At 48.0% G+C, this 16,907-nt stretch overlaps 8 protein-coding genes across 8 annotated transcripts; 3 read left to right on the top strand and 5 right to left on the bottom strand. All coding sequences in view use genetic code 12, as the record gives it.

The window, feature by feature from the left end:
- Window positions 1-129: 129 nt before the first annotated feature.
- On the bottom strand, window positions 130-1,740 carry SAC7 (Sac7p; the record flags this gene model as incomplete). Its single annotated transcript, XM_002615019.2, has 1 exon — window positions 130-1,740. The coding sequence occupies one exon, from the start codon at window positions 1,738-1,740 to the stop codon at window positions 130-132; it is 1,611 nt and encodes a 536-aa protein (XP_002615065.2).
- A 1,102-nt stretch (window positions 1,741-2,842) lies between these two features.
- On the top strand, window positions 2,843-3,745 carry IPL1 (aurora kinase; the record flags this gene model as incomplete). Its single annotated transcript, XM_002615020.2, has 1 exon — window positions 2,843-3,745. One exon carries the CDS (start codon window positions 2,843-2,845, stop codon window positions 3,743-3,745), a length of 903 nt encoding a protein of 300 aa, XP_002615066.1.
- Window positions 3,746-4,758: 1,013 nt separating this feature from the next.
- On the bottom strand, window positions 4,759-6,279 carry FOB63_004148 (deubiquitination module subunit; the record flags this gene model as incomplete). The annotated part of the gene is made up of 1 exon (XM_002615021.2): window positions 4,759-6,279. One exon carries the CDS (start codon window positions 6,277-6,279, stop codon window positions 4,759-4,761), a length of 1,521 nt encoding a protein of 506 aa, XP_002615067.2.
- A 1,129-nt stretch (window positions 6,280-7,408) lies between these two features.
- Window positions 7,409-9,469, bottom strand: FOB63_004147 (DUF4451 domain-containing protein; the record flags this gene model as incomplete). Its single annotated transcript, XM_002615023.2, has 1 exon — window positions 7,409-9,469. One exon carries the CDS (start codon window positions 9,467-9,469, stop codon window positions 7,409-7,411), a length of 2,061 nt encoding a protein of 686 aa, XP_002615069.2.
- A 164-nt stretch (window positions 9,470-9,633) lies between these two features.
- FOB63_004146 (putative tRNA 4-demethylwyosine synthase) lies at window positions 9,634-11,778 on the top strand (the record flags this gene model as incomplete). The annotated part of the gene is made up of 1 exon (XM_002615024.2): window positions 9,634-11,778. One exon carries the CDS (start codon window positions 9,634-9,636, stop codon window positions 11,776-11,778), a length of 2,145 nt encoding a protein of 714 aa, XP_002615070.2.
- Window positions 11,779-12,266: 488 nt separating this feature from the next.
- Window positions 12,267-13,619, top strand: ALG2 (GDP-Man:Man(1)GlcNAc(2)-PP-dolichol alpha-1,3-mannosyltransferase; the record flags this gene model as incomplete). Its single annotated transcript, XM_002615025.2, has 1 exon — window positions 12,267-13,619. One exon carries the CDS (start codon window positions 12,267-12,269, stop codon window positions 13,617-13,619), a length of 1,353 nt encoding a protein of 450 aa, XP_002615071.2.
- A 414-nt stretch (window positions 13,620-14,033) lies between these two features.
- On the bottom strand, window positions 14,034-15,272 carry FOB63_004144 (uncharacterized protein; the record flags this gene model as incomplete). The annotated part of the gene is made up of 1 exon (XM_002615026.2): window positions 14,034-15,272. The coding sequence occupies one exon, from the start codon at window positions 15,270-15,272 to the stop codon at window positions 14,034-14,036; it is 1,239 nt and encodes a 412-aa protein (XP_002615072.2).
- A 493-nt stretch (window positions 15,273-15,765) lies between these two features.
- On the bottom strand, window positions 15,766-16,101 carry FOB63_004143 (uncharacterized protein; the record flags this gene model as incomplete). The annotated part of the gene is made up of 1 exon (XM_066102378.1): window positions 15,766-16,101. One exon carries the CDS (start codon window positions 16,099-16,101, stop codon window positions 15,766-15,768), a length of 336 nt encoding a protein of 111 aa, XP_065958274.1.
- Window positions 16,102-16,907: the final 806 nt, after the last annotated feature.

The following is a 16,907-nucleotide window of genomic DNA, read 5'->3' as shown; positions in this document are numbered from 1 at the left end:
GTGGACAGAAAATGAAAAATTTGCTCCGGATGCTGGCAAGTAATGATTGTTGAGCTTCTATCCCACATTCAAAACAACGCCATGAGGCGGAGTCCACGAATCAGTTTCTGGAATCATTGAAATCATTGTTCACTGATGACTCGGGCTCACAACAATCGGAGGGGGCAGCTCGCCTGTAATGACACCCATGAGATTGGGAGCATTCGTTGGTTTCGGGAGCTGTTTCGGGAGCGATTCAGAGAGGTTTTCGTCATCGCTGCTGGCGCTGGCAAAATCGTGCTCTGTGTCAGATACAGTCAAGCCACGGGCATTCTTCACAAGGTTGCGGTAACCAATCATGTCCAAATCATCAGGATTTGGGCTTGAAAGCGACTGACTGTGGAACCGTTTAGGGTGCTCTGGCTCAACCGGACGCACCTTCTGCGGCTCCTCATTCGGCAAAAGCTTGTATGCGTACTGAATCAAGAATTCCACCACAGCCTGTGACAAGGCATACTCCTCTGGGTCCATGTCATGTTGCGGGTGCAGAAGAATGGACGGTTGAAAAATGGCGGCCAAGTTGCGCGAAGACATGAGGTTTTCATTAGAGTTGCTCTGCACCATAGAAAGTAAATCCAAAATGTAGAATAAAAGCTGTTTCGAAAGACCCGGAAGCTCGTCAAGTAAGTGCTTGTAGTCGTCGATGGCACTGTAAACGTCGCGGGCAAGTTTCTTGTAACTGCGCAGTTTGCGATCGCCAGAAGACGTCGAGGCACGAGTTTCAGCCGCCTCAGCCTCTTGCGGCGCAGAAGCCCGCATTGCGGCCGTCTGATTTCCAGGCTGAGACTCCGGCGGAGCCTGTAAAAGGACCGATGTGGTTTGGGATGCCACTTGCGACGAGGAATCTAGCAAATCGGCAAGCGAGCCCGTAGCAGAGCCAGTCGCGGCGTCAGAAGGAGCTAAAGCAGTCGAAGAAGACGCTGCAACTTCTGATGTGGGTTTCTTGGGCCGCGGGTTTTCCGCCCTGTACTTCATAAACTTGATTATCCGCGGCCGCAGACGCAAAGGATCACGGAAGTCCTCGTAGAGATGGAGCGGAACGAGAGGCTCAGGCAAGGCGTTGAGATAACGCCGAAGCACAGACGCAGCGTCATGCACGTTGTATCCATCCCAGTCAAGTTTGCGGCCGAAATCCGGCGGCGTGTTGAAGATGATTTGAAGCTCGCGGATGCGTTTGGACAGACCGCCCACACGGAAAATGCCCTCGACGGCCAAACCGTTTTTCTTCAAAAACACACCACACTTGGCCACAACGATCGGGATGCGGCCGTAATGCGGCATGTTCAGCAGCGCGTCTGGCGCCATGATCAGGATCTTCACCGACGCCTGCTCAATGGCAGCCTCTAGTGGCACACCGAAATACTTGGACGACTCGTCCACCAACAGATTGCTCTGCAAAAACAGGTCGCGGTGCTGGCGCAAATGGAGCAGGTCTGCCGACACACAGGGCGTGGTTGCCGAATTCAGGCGCATGCGGTGCACGTTGTTTGTGGAGCGGGATTTGTGGTTCAAGATGGGCCGGAGCAATTCTGCCGCCAGCGGATCGGTCAGAAGCAGCAGCCGGGGCGGCGAACGGGGCTCCGCGGGCTCGGAGTCGGAAACGTCGTTGACAGAGTCGCTCAGCGTGAGTGCCTGGCGCTTAAGGTTCTTCACCCAGCCCAAAAGGGAATTGCGGTTTGACGGCGACGCAGGGGTGCTCATAGACGCCAATGGGGAAGGAAATCAACGGAGAAAACAAGGGGCAGAATGGCTGCAAAACAGTCAAGCCTTCTTGGATAGACGAATGGGCAAGTGTGCGGTGGCACGATATTGGAAGTGGAAGGTGCAACTGTTCAAAATGGAAAAAGTGGCTGGTGTACAATCTATTTCTAGGCTTCGGTGGGGAAACAATATGGTCGGGCAGACGAAAAGCGCCGGGAGGGGGAAAGGTGGGAAGAAGCCAAACAGAGCACAGGCCGGTGCTCTAAGGAATAAAAAATCACAAGAGGGAAAGTGCAACGGCAGCAGAGAGGAAAAGGGTCTTAGGTTGGAGATGACCCAAACAAATAGTGGCGGGAGACAAAAGAGGTGCGGGTGGGATTTCGCAGAAAGTGCGCAAAGGATAAAAAGCCCAGCACGCTTTCGCACAGCCGACTGGGAGGCAGAGGGAAAAAAAGCAGAGGGCCACTAGAGCGGCAAGTGGTGAAGGCTAAAAAAAAAGTTTTGCCGGCTTTTGGTTAGATTGGGATAGACGGCGGTGAAAAAGAGAGGACGGAACAAGGGTCCTGTGTGCAGTCTGTTCTTAATATAGCCCGTAAGCGACGGGGGGGCCGTGGCCGGAAGTGGCCGGAAGTGGACAAGCCGAGGGCACGACTTACGGGGTTGCGCGATAAAAATGGGGCGAAGATGCGGGCTTGTCTGCAGGGCGCATACTTTGCGACACAAGCGCGCGTGCAGGAGATGATCGCCCCGCCACATCAGATAACCCTCGGATATGCTTTTTTCCGACGCCGGTCGCGCCCTCGGCCCACCCATGGACTGCCCTCGGATCTCGGGGGCCCGCCCGTCTTTTTCCACATGCCAAAGCAACCAAAGCAGACAAGTCCAGAAGCCACAAAAGAATTAACCACGAGGGAGGCCCGTGCAAGGCTGCGCCGTGTCCAGACTCGTAGACCACAATAGATAAACCCGTACATCCATGTAGAAGAAAAGACCCGTACACCACAAACTCTATTTACCACATACTCAGCAGAGAACCCGTACACCACAGATACTATTTACATACTCAACAGGAACCCGTACACCCACCAACACAAACATCATCATGACCCCAAGACGAAAGCCCTTAAGCCGAGTGTCTGTCAACTCGCGCGTGTCCGAAAAAGGAAAGTCGCTCAGAAACCCGAAATCACGCTTTTCGCTCGCGGATTTCGAGATCGGCAAGACCTTGGGCAAAGGCAAACTCGGCAAAGTCTACTGCGTCAAACATCGGGCTTCAGGCCTAATCTGCGCCATCAAAGTCATGGCCAAGAAAGACTTGGTGGAGTTGAAGCTCGAGAAAAACTTCCGGCGCGAGATCGAGATCCAGCGTACCTTGGTGCATCCTCACATCAGCCGGTTGTATGGCTTTTTCTTTGACGAGACAAACGTGTACTTGATCTTGGAGTACGCTGTCTACGGCGAGCTCTACCAGCTTTTGAAGACCCACCGCCGCTTTGACGACATCACCGCGTCGAACTACATCTACCAAGTGTCCACGGCTTTGCAGTATTTGCATTCACGGGGAATAATACACCGGGACATCAAGCCAGAAAACCTTCTTCTAGCGGCCGACCGGTCGGTCAAACTCAGCGACTTTGGCTGGTCCGTGAAAACCGCGTCGGCGGCCGGAAAAAGGCTCACCATCTGCGGAACGCTCGACTACCTTTCGCCTGAGATGGTGGAATCAAAAGAACACGACTATGCGGTGGACATCTGGCTGTTGGGCATTCTCTGCTACGAGTTTTTGGTAGGGCGGCCGCCGTTCGAGGAAACAGATAAAAACGCCACCTACAAGCGCATCGCCAAAGTGGACTTGGCCATACCTAGCTTTGTGGAAGAGGATGCGGCTGACCTTATTAGGCGGCTCCTCCAGAAGAATCCCCGCGATCGGATTCCGTTGGCAGAGGTGGCTACGCATCCGTGGATCGTCAAGTATCGCCCGCTCTGGCCAAAAGCACATAAATAGCTGCAGACGTGAAAGAAGGACGAAAATGAGCAGGAGAAGCGAAAGAACATGAGCAAGACAAGCGAAAGAACGGAGAAAATGATCAACAGAAGCAGAAATAAAGCAGATTTGGACATTTTATTTGAGCCAACTGCTCAGATCATTGAGCAATAAACCCTGAGTAGATCGTTTATCTGCTCTGTCTTTTTCACTTTGCATTGGTGCCCTTGTTCCTACAGTCCTAACAATCTCTTGTCCATTCCCGAAAACCTATCCAAGACCCATAATAGATGCCCTGAGTTAGTGCTGGCCACTAAATTCCACTTGAACACCAAAATGGTCAGTTTTACGAGCGTATACAGCATAACGAGTACATTGGCCAGCTCGAATCTTCTTACTTCATCAAATTGTGCATTTGGCTCCAAATCTCTGCATCCACTCGTTGGACTGAGATGATTTTCTCTACATACAAATATCAAGCATTGGCCTATTATTCGGTGTACTGTAGACGATTCCCACTCCAATATACATCCCATTCACCACGACAGTCAAAACCTACTGCTTTCACCTTAGGTACATGGAGAGCTAAAGTCCGTTTTCAATAGACACGACATTCCAACTTACTAAGAGTCATTTGTACTTTGAAATCCGTCGTATATTGACTTGCTGAATATGCTGACGGCTTCCTCACCAGTTCAACGGTATTTCCTTCTCACTAGTGTTTTTCGTTCGAAAAACACGATCACAAGTGAACGTAGAGTTGTTTTGTGGATAACTTCTTTTTAGACATTGCCTTGGGTCGTGATAGATGATTTCATTCCAACGGCATTATTCTTATCGCTAAGGTCATACTAATTTTCGATGGATCCTCTCTTGTCTAATTCTAAGCATCCTGAGGCCGAAACTCCCGCTGCTACTAGCAAAAATCACCTAATAAACGGAAGTATTGGAAAATTACCTGCGATCTTGCACAAGGTATCTCTCTCGTAACACAACCTAAGTTCTCTTTTCTGCGACCTCGTAGATCCACCCACTTACAGAGCCTGGGCCAGCACTGCTTGCCCTTGGTTCGAAATCTGTCCCTGGTTCGAGATGTGGCCCTGGCCTTGTCCTGCCTGCTGGCTCTGGCGCTGCTTCATGAGCAACTGCTGCTGCTGAAGCTTCATAACCTGTTGCTGAAAAAGCTGCTGCTGCTGTTGGTTGTACTGTGCCGTCATCAAGATTGCTTTCAGCGGCGCACGCACCTGGTAAAGCTCTCCTGTCACTGCTGCGTATGTTTGGGTGCTAGCAGCAGCCAGATCTACATTCACCAATGCACACCTGCCCTGAAGCCCACCAATCAGCCCGGAGATTGCCTGCGTGGCAAGAGTCAGGTCCAGCGCCAGCGCCTGTGAATCTGCCCCGGCGTTTCCTGCGGTGATGAGAGCGTTGGCATAGGCTTCCCGCATGTATAAGAAACGCAGACGATGGCGTGTGGGGAGAATCACTTTCCGCTCAAGCGGGATAGCGTAGTTCTTCAGAAGACCCTCGAGCACCAAATGCGTTTCTTCGTCCGGATCGAGAACCATGTTCAAGCTGGTGTTTTCGTCGTTGTCCATGCCTGTAAGCTGGGCGTTTTCACGTCTTTGCGCAGCCAACGCATGGCTAGCCGCTATCTTGGCCTGGTTCCGTTTCTGGTATTGCTGGAGTAACACGTCGTACGGTGCACTACGGCCTGGAACAGCCCTTTTGGCACCCATAGAGTGCGTTTTACACGTCAACAGCCGTGCGCAGAACCCACCCAGAGGCAAGGGAACACCACATTGCCGCTCCACGTCCACGGGTCCCTTTGTTTTAGTCTGCGTTTTCGTTTTAGGCTGCTTTTTCCGTTTCGTTCCCGAAGTGGCTCGAGCGGCAGCAGCTTCGGCGGCGGCAGCAGCGGCAGCAGCGGCATTTGCTGCCTCCTTTTCCTTTTGCATTTGTGACTTCTTGTATTTCTTTTTCGGCCGTCCTTGCGGTGCCAGAGACCCCGAAACAGGCGTATCGGGGGCAGGCGTCGTTCCACGAGACAGATCCATGGATGACGGTTCAACGTCAAGCAACGCATTGGCAGCACGGCCCCTTTTCCTTTTCGATGGACCTGTAGCAGCAGAAATTGCAGCATCGGCGGCTGTACGCTTCTGTTTCATTTCCAAACAGCGGCTGTAGTGGGAGGCCAACGAGTCTTCGCCAATGGGACGCAGACAAGACAGACAGATCTGGAACTGGACCACCTGCAGAAGATAGGACGAGTCTGAGAGAACGTTGGCAAGCACGGAGGAGTTGAACTCCGAGTCGAGACGCCAGGCTAACTTTTTGTCAAGAAAAACGCCAAAATCCTTCCAGATGAGGGAGTTTTTGGGCGCACTGACTTTCACACGGTCAAGGGTTACAGGTCGGGAGCGATCTTTGCTCGGGGACATTCTCTGGGGACGAGAATGCAGAGCCGTTTTTCTTTTGAAAGTTGGTGTAGAATACTTTTGTGTTTGGTGACTGGGGATGTACGGGTGTACATCTGGCAGGGCATTTAGAGGCATACTTACTGTTTCGATTAGTCCATTCGAGACAATCACTATCAAAGAAGGACTTTCGTTTTTATCGAGAAGCTTTTTTATGTTTTGCTGGCGTTAGAATCTGAGTGTCTGTGTACTTTCTGTGGAAGTTATGATATGATGAGAATCTGTCACCTCTCTAACGGAAAAACAGAAAAAATTGTTTTTTTACTAAATGGATACTCTGACCGACCGGATTCGTTACGGTTTTTAGGCTTTTTCAGTGCTAAGAGTTTCAGGCACCGATGCCAAAATAGTGAAAAGATAATCCGCACCAGCAGGTAGAAAGAGAGCAATGTCGATCTCTGAATGGAAAACTGTTCCATACGTATTTACTTATGGAGTAGCTACTTATGGATTAGTTAGTTATGGGGTACTTATCATGTTTAAGGATAGACCGGTACTTGAATTTTGGTGTGATCGTAGATACTATTTGAATTCTCTATATAATTGTGAGCAAAAAAGGAAATACCAGTTGGAGTAAGCAGAGGATACCCAGCCCATACCTACTCGAATCATGATATACGGAAATCATTGGCAGATTTGTAATTACCAGTACTCGAACTCAATTACATGTAGATATATTTCTGGTTTAATATATCATTCCATGACTTCAGACTCATGACTTCTGTGGGACGAGCCATTTTACGGTTAGATCGAGTCTATAGATGATATCTTTGCTCCCTTTATCCAATAGGGCACAACGGCACAAGAATTCCGTCTCTCGAAGTTCTTTCTTTCTCAAAAGATATCATCCTCAAATCTAATCAGCAAAATCGACTCAAGTTCAACGAGGGACCCAATTTAGAAGTAAAAAGATTGTTCAAGCTATTTCTACAAATGCTCGACTTGCTGAATGAAGTCTAAAAAATTCCTTATGGTTCTAATTCATCCAGCTCAACTATCTGACACCTATCAACTTTACTCAGTTTATCTTTTCTTTACCATATAATATCGAACACCATAGGTGATTCTATACGATTATTAATAACAACCAGCAGTGTTTCTACATTCTTTGGTAGGGAATATGCCATTTCTACTATATTTGGGGAAACAGAAAGTTCAACCTAGAAGAAAAAAAGAGCTTTTCATGAAGAGCTTACCTTATAATAGTCTATTCATCGCAATGCACCACATCAACTGTACTCCTCATAAATGTCTTGGTCAAATTTTGGTGTTTCTTTTTGAAATGGCGAAAGTAGCTTAGAAGAGGATTGGTTTTATTCTTCCAACACGACACCTCCACCACTTGAAAACAAGCAGGACACTGAATTGCTTTGACGGTTCGAGTCTTGTGCACATCCACATTTCGAGTAACCACGTATTTCCCGTAATACAACCCTTCAGGCACCACAAAATTATTGGCATACACGCCGTGTTCCAAAGTCAAATGGGAAAGATAGCTGGAGTTTTTGAATGGCAAGAATTTGATTGCCGGACAAAAGGGACATAGACCGCACTTTGTTTCGTTCACCACTGCACCCCGACTATCCAACTCGTACCTATGTATTTGAGGTTCGTACGGTAGATTAATGTTGAATTTTGACAGCTCCACATACAGAATCAGAGACACCGTGTTTAGAACCATTGAGATGTTGCGGATGTAAACTTTCCTCTGTAGAATTCCAGACACGGCAGAAATTTTGTTTCCCGGTGCATCTTGAGGAAAACCCACAAGTTCCATATTCAGACCAGGATCGAAGTACTCGTAAATGGGCTGCAAGCAAAGCTTTTGATGTTTTCTCGCATCGTGTTGGGAAAAGGCTATATTGGTGATGTTGTTGTTGAGAATTATGCGTTGTATTTCGCCCTGATAGCCTTTATAATCCAAAATGACATTCAAGCACTGTATGGCCGAAGGTAAAACGTCAACGATTCCAGATGAAACAAAACGTTTTGGGATTGTTCGGCGACCTTGAGCTTTGGTGTCCGATGGACGGGCATACGGTTCCGAATTGAAAATTGGCTTTTTGCTGTAGGAGGGAAAAGACAAAGAGGCCCTTAAATTAGAAACGGGACCAGTCGGTAGGTTGGGAGGAGCAGAAGAGACTTGCAACGGAAGAGAAGAAATGCTTCTCGAATATTCAGAGCTTAAATGGGTCCTAGGCGTTATTGGTGCAAAAACAGAGCGTTCCAGTGGACTTTTGAATTCAGAGGATTTCTTCTTGTGAGCAGAAAGCGAAGAAGTCTTAGAAGGATGGGTGAAAGTTTCTAGCAAGATATCGCTGTGTGAATGGCTGGGACCCGGAATCGCTTTAGTTGAGCTTCCTGAAGTTGTGGGGATTGCAGATTGGTGCAAAGAAGTAGATTTGTCCAGTTGCGCTTCATGGGAAAATAATGACATGTCTTTTTCTTTTCCTGAATTGTCTATCAGGTCGTTTGCATTTGGAAACTCGAATGCTTTTGCAGTCTCCGGTTCCAGACCTAAAAACCAGCCCCAGAAAAGCTTATCTTCCATAGACATTGTGGAATTTTCTGTTTTCCGAACGCTTTGTGTCTCTACTTTCGTGGACTGGGTTTTGCTCCGCTGGAATTTGGGACTTAATGCCACCATGCCATTAACACCCACAGGTGGCTCACTTTCGTTCTGGTCGAGAATCGGAGGCTCCAAACTGCATTCGCTGAAATTCTCAAGCGATACCAGAGAGAATGTGTTCCAGTAGCCCTCTTCCGTACCCCATTCAGTGGAAAGAAGTGTTCCCCCCAACCCAGGAGGCTCCGAGGATTGTTCCAAAGATCCAAAAGAAAGATCATTTCCAACAGAGGAATTCGTTGCAAGAGAATAATTTCCCGCAGCCTCATGGTCAAAACGTTGATTTGCACCCACATGCACATGTTTTTCCAGACACAAGCCCTGCTCAACATAATCGGCCCCTCCTTCGATGGCAGAATATGCCGATGGTTGAGAGGGAACGCCCGAATTTTGCAATGCAGAAAACGGCCCGGAGCTATCCAAACCAGATAACGCTTCCGAACTGTCCAAGGAAAACCAGGCGTCGGAACTTTCCAAGGCGGAAAAGGCACCAGACCTTTCCAAAGCAGAAATCAGAACACTTTCCAAGTTGGCCAGGAACATTTCAGCCCCGTCTAGGTCCGCCAGGCTTTCGGCCGAAAGTGCCCGAGGTAGATTCCAAGCCCGCATAAGGTCGTCGTCAGTATGAGGTTTTTCGTTCATCCTGAGCCTTGAGGAAACATTTCCAAAGGCTCTGGAACATTTCCTTATATAAGATCACTTGACGTGTTTTTCTATCGGCACAGACTAGTAAAGACGGGCCATTTGGGTGCAAATCCTGCACCTGGCATCTCATCACCGTTTTCTGCCTACTTTTCTTTTACTCCATGGATCTGGGCCCGTTGATTTTAGCGGTCTGCTGCGCCTTTTACTCGCTTTCGGGCGGCCGCTGGACTTTTGTCGCCGCGGCGATAGCAGGATATTTTTTTTCCACCAGAAAAGCGCCCGTGGTTCCTGAGTTTTCTGCTTCTGCTGAACAAAAGCCTCTGCCAATATATGAGGTGGATTTTACCCACTACACGCCGACAGAAAAAAGCACTTTCCCTCTGAAAACTGCCAGAAGAGCCCGCAAAACAAGATCACCCAAAGTTTTCCGTGGCCTGAAGCCGCCTGCGAAAAATGGCGATGCTTCTCTCACCACAGCATTAAAGCTAGTGGAATCTCCCATTTACATTTTCTACACCACGCTAACGGGCTCGTCGGAAAGAATAGCAAAGTCCTTGCATGCAAAGCTCTCGTCTCTCGATGGCCTTTTGCACCAGCCGCTTTTGCGCTCTTTAGATGACGATGTGGACGATTTGGAGGAGTATTTTTTGAAAACACCCAAAAACTCCCAGCCAAACATCTATCTCTTGGTTTTGCCCTCCTACGAAACAGACTCGCCTATTGACTACTTCATAGAGCACCTCACGGACACATTCCAAGATTTCCGTGTGGACAAGTACCCATTGCGAGCATTGGCTGGTTTCGCTGTTTTGGGGCTTGGAGACTCGGAATCGTGGGGCGGCGCAAAGTTCTGTTATCAGGCCCGCTTGGCCGACAAGTGGCTTGGAAAATTGGGAGCCCGCCGCTTGTTCCCTGTGGGCGAGATATGTATGAAAACCGAAGGGGACCCCAAAGCACAAGACTGGATCAACGGCTTTAGTGAACTTTTGGCGGACGACACACCATTCTACATTGACGAAAATGATGCTGCAGACGACAGTGATGCCGAAAACGAAGAAATCGACGCAGACGACGTTGTTGACGTCGAAGATATGGGCTCCATCATCAAATCGGGGTCGCTAGAGCTCGAAACAAAGGAAATGGTGGCCCAGGACTCACCTACTTTCCGCTCCTTGACAAAACAAGGATACACAGTGGTTGGATCGCATTCGGGAGTGAAAATTTGCCGTTGGACGAAAAGTGCCATGAGAGGCCGAGGCTCATGTTATAAGTTTGCCTTCTACGGCATTCGCTCGCACTTGTGTATGGAAACCACACCTTCTCTTGCATGTTCCAACAAGTGCGTTTTCTGTTGGCGTCACGGAACAAACCCCGTGGCCAAGCTGAATTGGAGATGGGAGGTTGATCCGCCCGAAAAGGTTCTTGAAGGAGCGCTTGAAGGTCACTACAAGAAAATCAAGCAAATGCGTGGAGTTCCGGGCATCCAAATGGACAGATTTCAGGAAGCATTTACTGTTCGTCATTGTGCATTGTCTTTAGTCGGAGAGCCGATTTTCTACCCACACATCAACGAATTTGTGGGCATGTTGCACGAGAGGCACATTTCTTCTTTCTTGGTATGCAATGCCCAGCATCCAGAACCTTTGGCTCGGTTGGCCAAAGTCACCCAGTTGTATGTTAGCATTGACGCACCTACAAAGAGCGATTTGAAGAAAGTCGACCGCCCACTCAACGCCGATTTCTGGGAACGACTCATGGCATGTTTGGACATTTTGCGCACAACCCAGAGCCACCAAAGAACCGTTTTCCGCTTGACTTTGGTGAAGGGCTTCAACATGGGCGACATTGAAAGTTATGCCGACATGGTGGAAAGAGCTCAACCTTCCCAAATCGAGGTGAAAGGTGCCACATTCTGCGGCTCGTCCGCTGGAAATGGAAACCCATTAACAATGCAAAATATTCCCTTTTACGAAGAGTGCCGTGAATTTGTGCAGAAGTTGACCGCAGAACTCCAGAGAAGAGGACTGAAGTACGAGATTGCTGCAGAACACGCTCACTCATGTTGTATTTTGATTGCTCATTCGAAGTTCAAAATCAGCGATAAATGGCACACACATATTGACTATCCGCGGTTCTTTGAGTTATTGGAAAGTGGTGAAGATTTCTGCGACATGGACTATGTGAAAGAAACTCCGTCATGGGCCATCTGGGGCTCCCCAGAGGCCGGCTTCAATCCTGAAGATACCAGATACGACAGAAAGGCAGAAAAGTTGAGAAAGAAAAAGGAACGGGAAGGAACGGCCTGATATTTATTATAATCGAAGCATGCATGAGAAGGAGAACAGTGGATAAGTAAACACATGACTACTTAATTAGCTTTACATGTACACTGTATTGACAGTATTGAAATAGTGTAATGGAAGAATGGCGTCATGAGAAGATTGCATTGCATTTTGATAAGAATACAGATGCTAGAAGTTTCGCAAATACAGAAATGATCAGTTTCATGTAATTACACTAGTATATGGATTTTGATTCGATGGAAAGTCCCGGTAATTATCTAGTTTATGCGATTCCATGAATGGATCGCGTCTTGACAATACGCTGAATCTACAAGTAATGGCATAATTTACTCTGCAATTGCATTTCGTAAATTTCCAGCTCCCAACGTAAGACAAACCTACCATATCTCACTAATATTTCTTATAGTGTTTTTTTTTCCGTGGCTCTAGTACCAGACATCAATTCTCATCTGACTCCATATGTATTATCGCGCACATACATCTTTCTTCCCATGGCCAAAATAGCATTTGTCCATCCGGACCTCGGCATTGGAGGAGCAGAAAGACTAGTGGTGGACGCAGCAGTTGGCCTCCAGGAAAGAGGCCATCATGTCACCATTTACACTTCCCATTGTGACATGTCCCACTGTTTCGACGAGATTTCATCGGGTGTTCTCGCGGTAAAGGTATTTGGGGATTTCCTTCCCACCACCATCTTGGGCAAGTTCCATATTCTCTGTGCCATTCTCAGGCAGCTCTACTTGGTGTTGCGGTTGATACTAAGCGGCGAAATCCGCGCCTACGACTTTTTCATAGTGGACCAGCTTTCTTTCTGCGTGCCCTTGTTGAATGCCTTTAGCACTGCGGCGGCTCGTGTGTTGTTTTACTGCCACTTTCCAGACCAGCTCTTGGCGAAAAAGGGCGGCGCCGTCAAAAAACTTTATCGTGTGCCCTTTGACGCCGTAGAAGAGTGGTCTACAGGCACAAGCGATCAGATTGTCGTGAACTCCACCTTCACCAAGTCCATCTTCCACAGCACCTTCACTCATCTATCTGCAGTAGACCCGGGCGTGATTTACCCCTGTGTTGACGTTTTGCAGCCACAACAGGACAATGCGCTGGCAGAACAAGAATGGGCGCAGTTCATGGGCCAGTCTCGCTATTTCCTCTCCATCAACCGTTTCGAGCGCTTGAAAAACGTGGCCTTGGCCATACGTGCGTATGCCAAGCTTGAAAAGTCGGCCCGGCCTAGATTGGTCATTGCGGGCGGCTTCGATGCTCGCGTGAGAGAAAACGTCGAGTACTTGGCAGAGTTGGAGAAACTCTGCGATTCTCTAGGTTTGGTCCACTATACATTCCGTGGGAAACTCGTGGCGATGCCAAAGTCAACGGAAGTGGTGTTTTTGCCCTCGGTGAAGAACTCTGTGAAGAACGCTGCGTTGAAGTCTGCGCTTTTGCTTCTTTATACCCCAACTTTCGAGCATTTCGGAATTGTGCCAGTGGAAAGTATGTTACACAAAACGCCTGTTTTGGCAATAGATAGAGGAGGTCCCTTAGAGTCGATCGTCAACTTTACAGGCGAAAACTTGGATAGTGCAACGGGATTTAATAGACCGAATGACATTGACGCATGGGCAGAAGTTCTATCGGAGTTTTCGCAGTCGAGTAAAGACAATGTGAGAACAAAGCTCGGCGAAAATGGTTGGCACCGTGCCAATGAGCTCTTTTCCCGTGACCAAATGAGCGAACAGTTCGAAGCAAACTTGTTAACTGCAGCAAAAGCACCCAAAAAAAGCTTTCTGGTATGGCCTTTTGCGGCGGCGACAGTGGTTCTTGTTGGAATGATCTTGTCCTTGTGGCATTGACACGTAAATTAACATAGATAAAAATACATGACTTCCAACACGTCTATTTTCTGGTTTGTTCATCTTTACTCGTAGATGGATATCGAACAATGAAACTAAATTACGGATACGCTTCAAAGTTTTTTAACACAGTTTCAAACTTTGCCATATGGATTGCTCATTTGTAAGCCTGGAAGTTCATCTCCGTACATCAAAAGCCAATACCTTCTTCGCCCAGCCATAGAGAGACTTTAACGTAAGGCAACTTTTATTACTCAATCCTGGACATGGATAACAATCATCATTTCATTAAAAGCTATAAGAATGAGCAAGTGGTTTTGCTATATGTTGAAAAGGTGCTCAAATAGGTCTTCGTCAAATTATGTTTCCAACTGCCATTATTACCCCAGCTGAGAGTGTCAACCTTATCTATGTTCAAGAGAAGAGCAGTTTCACCTGCTTCCACATGCCCGTCCTTTCGGGTTTTCTTTCGACGATTTTTGGACGGGCATATTCCTCAATGAGAGGCTCAATCCGTTCAACGACTTGCTCAAACAGTTTCCGAACCTCATTTGACTCAACTAGTTTCCATTTGTGAAGACTGGGAGAGGGACACTGGAGATTGTAGTTTCTGATTTCACGGTTCAAAGCCGCAACTTTCGTTGCAATGTAGTGACCATGAGCCTTTTCAAAGCGGCCCCGGAACGAGGAAAACGTTGTCTTACCATCAAAGTTTGGGCGTCGGACTTTGACCAATGCCTCTTTATGACCGCCTAGGCCGTCCAAGAGTAGCGTGAACCATTTTTTCTGCAAGTCTCGCCGAAACGTTTCCACAGCCCGCTGTGTGCCTTGCTGGCTCTCGATCCACGGCGGAAGACATTCCTGTTTGGTCAAAATCTCGTTTATGAAGAACGTAGTGTCGTTGCTGTTGGCCAAACGTTCGCGGTCCAACGGCTTTCCACGTACGGACTCCATATCTTCAGACGAGAACTTTCCCGTGCGTTGGTCGATGGCGGCATTGATGCGGGCATCTGCTAAAGTCCCCACTAGGCCCAAAGTTGCAGTGGGCAGAGCGGAATTGATGAACATCGACGGGCCTAGAAGCCGCTCACGGTACATTTCCCGGAACTCGTCTTGCTCGCTTTTCGTCGCCTCCGACTTGCCAACACGGTAGTCCAAGCTCTGTTCGCGGGCGTTCCGAACACGGTCGGGCCACGGAACTGGAGGAGTGATGATTTTCAGCGACTGTCCGGCTCCAGGAAGTTTTCTTGTAGAGTCGTCGAGCATCCGAGTGGCAGTGTCTATTAGGCGTTCATGGCCGTCCCACGGCTTTTGGGAGATCGTGTCCGCAAGCTGCTTTGAAGCTTTTGTTCGGAGCAAAGGTTCGCTGGCCACATAGGCGATTTCTTTCTGGAACTGCCGCGCATACCGGGCCTCCTGGGCCTTGTCTTCGTTCTTTGCGGCCCGAAAGGCGTTATCCACGTCTTCACTTGTCGTTTTGGTGGTATTTGGTGGAGAATCAACTGCGTCTTGCGAAAGTTTGGACCCATCCTGTTGTGACAAAAGAGGATCACGGCGGATGGCCGACGCCAGCAGCGAGCTGATTTGCTCTTCGAGAATCTGCTGGAACCGCTCGCCTAGGGCCGATTTCAGATACGTACGGAGGAACCTCATGGACCAAAACAACAAAAGAGACTGCTTGATGAGATTCTCAGAGATAAAGCGCCACCGTTTCCGCGGATGTATGGATCTGCCGGCTGGGCTGCTTTCTAACCAGCTTTGATGGATTCAATGTATTTGGCCTCGATGTAGGTTTCTTTCGGCTTTCTTGCCTGTTCCAACTCATCTCATCTGGCCCGGTGCAGTGCTTTTTGTGTTTTGACTTTGGCCCTATTCGCACTCTTATTAGATACGTTAAGAACACGGGTCTATGTTCGTGTCTACACTTCTTATATTACTTCAACTTCACATTCGTTTATTTCTCATACTCTGATTCTCATACTGTGATTTCACATACTCTGATTTCTCACTCTTACTTAAATTACTCATAGGTCTTATTCTCCTCATTCTCATACTTGTATTCATATCCTCTATTCAAATCTATTCACTTCAACTGCTTTTGACTCTGTTACTGACTACACGGGACCGTGCACATTTCCCTGTATTGTTAAAGAGCATAAAAAACTAACACACCACACCCTATCACTACTAGCATAAGCACGAGTAACTTGAACAAGAAGCACATGATATATTCTTTTCTTCCGCCAGCGGTGATGATAATCTGTTGCTCCAAGTCAACGTCGTCTCGGAGATATATTTTGCCCTTCCCACTGGGCGTGTTTTCGAACTTGTCTAGCGTATCTGACATGGAGGATGAAACTGACGAAACTGAGGCCAGGTGGTTTCTTTTGACATCTGGATCGCTCACATATGTCGTTTGTGTGTATGACGCAGACCGGGCTCTGCTAGGATGCGTAGAAATGGACTGTTTTCTTTCGTTCATGATGAAATAGATGCGGATAAAATTTTTCTTTGATCTGGTCCCGATGGGTTTTTTTAAATCTAAATATGTCGAGGCTCCAGGGGCGGGGCGTGCACATCCGTACCTCCGTGCATGGGGAAGCAGGTGTCATGTATGTGATAGTGCCGTGCTATAAACAGAAACAAGCGAAAAAGTTTGCTTTGGCTCGAGATTTTGTGATTTTTAGCTTTTTAGTCCCTTGCCAAATCCTAATGGGCCACTTCCAAGTACCCAAAAGCTTATTCTGGCTCAGTGCGCCTGCAATAAATTTTTTTTTGCATTCTTGGGCGTTGGAAGTGCGCGTCGTTCTATGCGCTGCTTAGGCACATTGGGGCTGTATGCATTGCTGCAACATGCACAATGATCTTATATACCCCTGCCGTACATGAACCCGCGCCAACGTATTTTGAAAAAAAAACCATCTCGGCTATGCTTGTTTTTACAATTGTTTTCGGAGTTTCGTATAGGAATAGCGGCACTCATGGTAAATGGCACTGGCTTTTCATTTTCGCATTTGCCTCTCCAGCTGGCCTGCTCTGCAACCCGGATATAAGTCTACCCCGCTAAACTTAATGGGGTGACCTGCATCAAGTAATCTGACTTTAGATGCAACAGATATGCATATTTGGTCACCCGTGCGTCTCCCGATGACATAACAACTAGCGAGAGAAGATCTGTCACAAGAAATACCTCGAGCCTTTGAAAATGAAATTAGCTCGCCAGATATGGATGTTTGTCGGTTTTTGGTCTTATGTGGTGTAATTGCTTCGTGATGAAGTCGCGCCTTA

This window comes from Clavispora lusitaniae (genome assembly GCF_014636115.1).
Source record: "Clavispora lusitaniae strain FDAARGOS_655 chromosome Unknown tig00000187_pilon, whole genome shotgun sequence".
Lineage (NCBI taxonomy): Eukaryota > Fungi > Ascomycota > Pichiomycetes > Serinales > Metschnikowiaceae > Clavispora > Clavispora lusitaniae.
This window is presented reverse-complemented; position numbering and strand designations above follow the sequence as displayed.